Source organism: Nanorana parkeri, unplaced genomic scaffold (genome assembly GCF_000935625.1).
Source record: "Nanorana parkeri isolate BGI_ZX_2015 unplaced genomic scaffold, ASM93562v1 scaffold258, whole genome shotgun sequence".
Classification (NCBI taxonomy): domain Eukaryota; kingdom Metazoa; phylum Chordata; class Amphibia; order Anura; family Dicroglossidae; genus Nanorana; species Nanorana parkeri.
This window is the reverse complement of record NW_017306526.1, coordinates 234993-239996: the sequence shown is the minus strand read 5'-3', so window position 1 is coordinate 239996 and position 5004 is coordinate 234993. Positions and strand designations below refer to the sequence as shown.

At 41.5% G+C, this 5004-nt stretch overlaps 1 protein-coding gene across 1 annotated transcript in view; it reads right to left on the bottom strand.

Annotated features, from left to right (window-relative positions):
- Nucleotides 1–5004, bottom strand: part of LOC108787380 (SH3 and PX domain-containing protein 2A-like) — a 205035-nt gene that overhangs the window by 14031 nt on the left and 186000 nt on the right. Inside the window, exon 9 of the mRNA XM_018556917.1 lies at nt 481–564. Coding sequence (XP_018412419.1) covers nt 481–564 — 84 coding nt within the window. The remainder of the gene's footprint in view (nt 1–480; nt 565–5004) is intronic.

Sequence of the window (5004 nt, the reverse complement as noted above, 5' to 3'; positions counted from 1 at the left end):
CCTTTTTTCCTCTTCTGCAGACTATATAAAAAAAGTTGTTTTTTTTGGTCTAATGTCACTTTGATGCAGCGAAAATTCGTCCACAAACGAAAATACCGCTATTATAGTGGCTGTATAGTGAGTGGTCCATGGCAGGTTAAAAAGCTGTTCAGCAGAGGTGAAAGACCAGCAAAAGCTGGAGCTCAAGGGCATGCTGGGAGCTTAGTACTGCACAAGAAAAAATAACCATTAGTTTTAAATCATCTGTAAAAAGTCAGCAATCAAACTCATAATTGTACTATAGTGCTTAAGTTGACATGCATTACGAAGAGGCAGAAACAACAAAATGCACTAGAGTATCGCATGTGCAAACTAGAAAAGATTAAAAGTAAGCAAAATATTTTAAAACACCCACACCATAAAACACCTTTGGAATCTTTATGTAGATTAAGCAGTGATCTAATATTTTTTGTGACAAGTATGGATGATGCAGTCATTCACCTCGGCTCTGTTGTCTGTTGACAATGCCTCCCAGCGTCCAACGCCGGTCCAATCGCCGTAGATGAGCTTTTCGTCTCTTAGTTACTAACAGAGGAGATGAATGGAAACATGAGGGGACAAACAAAAGAAAAACATGATAGGAGTATGTGAATAATAAAAAATAAAAAATTACATGAAAAATGGTAAATATGGCAATATTAGTGACAGGTTAAAACATGAGAGTTGTATTTTCACACTGGTTTAGGGTGATGAACAGATGGTTAAGAGGAACGGAGATCCTGGCTATGCAGAAAGAACATTCCAAACATTATTTGACAACAGCACATGTGTTTTTCAGAAATACATGGCCTGAGATGGTATATGAATGATATTACATTTAAGCACATCTTTGGTTCACAAGTAAAACACATCATGCATGATGTGCACAAAATGTAACACTAAATTTCTGCTGAGTTAAAAGCATCATGAGGATAAGACCTACAAAGTATGTGACAAGGGACCAAAAGAAAATTGTTATGCCTTTACTGTTCAGCAAAATATTTAATAGTATTCTGAAGAAGGAAAATACCCATCTCATCTGCCTCTAATGGGAGTTGCTATTCACCAACTCCTGGGTTGCATACAACTACCAGGACAGAAAATCTAAAGTTAATTGCTTGAAAATGAAATGAATGTCCTTGAGCTTAAAAGCAAACTACGGGTGACCGTCATCTCATGTCTATGGGTACCTTTACATTAAGTAAAACTGAGAAGCTGCATTGAGGCAATTCTGCCAATCTAGAAAGCATTAGGCAGGGCTATATATGGCCAGCTGCGGACTGATAAACTACAGGCTAGTGAAATAGCAGTGACAAAGCCAATGCCAGACTCTCTGCAACATCATCTTATCCCACTGTAGTGAAATGCAGGTATCACCTACATTAGGCTGACAATGCTTCTTGAGGAACAGTGCAGCAGCATTGCAACCCCATCACCAGAAGCTGCATAATGTGGACTTTACAAATATACTTTAATCAGATCAACAGGTATTTAAAAGATTTGCTGCAAACAAATTGCTTTTTGATTAGAGTCCATGGAGTCCATAGATCTACTTTAGAGCCACCAAAAATGTATTTGCACAAAAAAAAAAACCTAACTATAGATATAACTATAGCTATAGTTAGTAGTTTGTAACTTTTAAGCCTGTTAAAAATTCAGATACCTAATCAAACCTTCAAAGTGCCTACATGACACTCAGCTAAAGCCCTCCAGGACCATATAATCCTTTTCTTAGCATTAATATTTTTCTAATGTAGCTTTTGAAAGTTCAACCATACAGGAAACTAATTGCATGATATACAGGTGAAACTCGAATAATTGGAATATCGTGCAAAGTTCATTTATTTCACTAATGCAACTTAAAAGGTGAAACTAATATATGAGATAGACTCATTACATGCAAAGCAAGATAATTCAAGCCGTGATTTGTCATAATTGTGATGATTATGGCTTACAGCTCATGAAAACCCCAAGAACCCCAAATCCACAACCTCAAAAAAGTAGATTACATGCAATCAATAAAACAAGGATTGTACATAGAACAATATCGGACCTCTGAAAAGTACAAGCATGCATATGTACTAAGTACTTGGTTTCGGCCCCTTTTGCAGCACTTACTGCAATTACTTTTGCACGATATTCTAATTATTCGAGTTTCACCTGTAAGCCTTTGGCCGCAGCAACATTTTCATGATTTTGGTCTGTCAATACATTTATTCAACAAATGAGGTTTTTTTTTTGAAGAAAATATCCACTTTATAGTAGTTGCATTATACACTTCCCTTTCACATCTGTATCAATACTGAGTGCACCCAGGGCCAGATTCCGCACAAGGCCACTGAGGCCTGGCCTCGGGGCGGCAGCGATGTGGAATCCCCTGATGCCCGGTACATGCAGTTCCAGGCGCCGGGCAGTAAGTTGTTTTCTACATGTAGTCCTTTTTTCGAAAATCGTTTCCCCCTCCATTCCCCCCGCACCAACCTCTCTCCGCCGACGAGTCTCTCACTGGTCCCTCACTGGCCGCCGATGCGGTGAGCAGAGCGGCAGGGTTAAAACTAACCCTGCCGCTCCGGGTATACAGCGAGAGGGGAAGCCGTCTTCCCCTCTCTGCTGTCACAGCAGTTCCAGCACAGTGCTGTGCTAGAACTCCTGTCCTGGAGGTGACTGGGTCAATAAAGAGAACCTGTCACCTCCAAATGCTATCACACAGGGGCTTGTTAGCTCCTGTGTGATAGCAATAAAGCTAAGTGAAAAAAAATAATTGATAAAAAAATAATTAAATATTTCCGCCGCCGAGTCTCTCACTGGCCTCTCACTGGTCCCTCACTGGCCGCCGATGCGGTGAGCAGAGCGGCAGGGTTAAAACTACCCCTGCCGCTCCGTGTACACAGTGAGAGGGGAGAGCTGTCTTTCCCTCTGCTGTTACAGGAGTTCAAGCACAGTGCTGTGCTAGAACTCCAGTTCTGGGGGTGACAGGTTCAATAAAAAGAACCTGTCACCTCCAAATGCTATCACACAGGGGCTTGTTAGCTCCTGTGTGATAGCAATAAAGTTAAGTGGAAAATACAATAATAAGAAAACAATTATTAGAAAATAATTATAAAAAAATAAACAATAAGATAAAAAATGATAAAAAAAGTAAACGATAAGATTAAAAAAAAGTGATAATAAAATAAAAAAAACACAATATGAAAAATTAAACTAACCCTGCCACCCGTCATTCTCCATTGATTTGGGGGGGGGCGGTTGGCGAGCGCATTGTGGAACCTGGCCTTGGGGCATCAGGGAGAGTAAATCCGGCCCTGAGTGCACCTGTGTATGGTGGGGGTCTTAGACAGAGATAAATTAATTACTGGCCTCCAACATGTATTTAAAGCTAGCTCCTACCCTCTTCCCTGCACTATATGATTATAAAAGAGCAGTCTACCCAAAACGATTACTTCAGATACTAAACCATTACACAATAAATGTTGATAGGCTGTGGGGTTGTGTCTGAGATGCTTATGAGATCATTCAGAATTCACTGATAGGTAAATATGCCTCCAGTTTACCTTTTTCTGACCTGCATTTCATCTGATTCAAGTGGGTTTGGCACACCCATAGATTTTTACAAGAATGCATAACCGTTTAAGAACAACCGAACAAAAGCCCGCCATCACAGGCCCTAACGATTGCTTTTCTTTGTGTGACCTCTCTAACTGAGGTTTGCAAATCTGCATACCCTTCTGCAAGCAAGGGGGTCTTGTTTTTGCTGTAGCACTGAAAAAATGAATCTTATATAAAGGAGAATGCAACATTAGTAGAACAGAAGGGATGAAACTTTAAGGTGTACAGAAAGAGAGGTAAAATATGGTGGGATATTTTAATGCTGGAGTAAAAAGAACCGATAGTTGACTAAGACTAGCAGACTCCACCAACATTCAACCAAAATTTCAATTGTGGGCAGGCTTTAAGGTAGATGGGTCAACCTCACATGATACAAAGCCCTGGTCTACTATAGTGCTTTGGGAATAAACACTAAACATAGAATATTATAAACATTAATTTTTAAGTCTTCAACACTTGATTTGTTTCGTATTAGATTACCCTAACTTTTAAAACTTTAGACCTCCAAAGTGTGCACAAAATTTTTCTGACTTACAGGCAAAATTATTTATCAAAGCCAGGTGATAGGATGGTCTAACACTATCTGCCTGCCTCTTGTTCCCCCAAACTGTCACAGACAAAGACTTGCGACTGCTTCTCCTTTTATGCATGTAGAAGGGAGAAGATGAGCAGAGTTGGCGGGCACTGCATATTCATTTAGGACAGGTTTACTAATTAGTCTGATTGATTAGAGGCCACCACCTAAAACTGGTAGAAAAAATAAAATAAAAAACAAGGGGCGAGGGTGTTCTTCTCAGTTTGCGCGGTTAGGGTCTGGAACTCGCTGCCACAAGCAGTGATTTCCGCAAATAGTCTGGAATCATTCAAGAAGCTTTTGGACGATTTCCTGAGAGACCATAATGTACAAGGGTACAGGTACTCTTAAGAATGAGATGACTCAGGGACCTATACACACACACACACACACAATAGGTTGGACTTGAGGGACTTATGTCTTTATTCAACCTCAAATACTATGGGGTCTTTTCACGAAGCTGCCGAAGGATCTGGCCGTAGCTTCGGCCGATCCTTCGGCTAGCTTCGGCCCCAGGACCCCTTCGGTTCAGTAGAACCGAAGGGGTGCTGTACGGGCTATTCACAATAGCCCGTACAGCTCCCGATCATGGCCGAGCGGCTCAGCTGAGCCGAACGCATATGCATCAGCTCGGCTGAGCTGAAAGCCGAAACTGGCCGAGCGGCCGGCCGCTCAGCCTGCTTCTGACAGCTGGGCGGAGCCAGCCGTGATCTTACGGCTGGCTCCGGCCACTTTCAGAGAGATCAGCGTCCCTGGTTAACTGCTAACCAGGGACACTGATCTCCAAACAGCAAACTCTCCCTGGC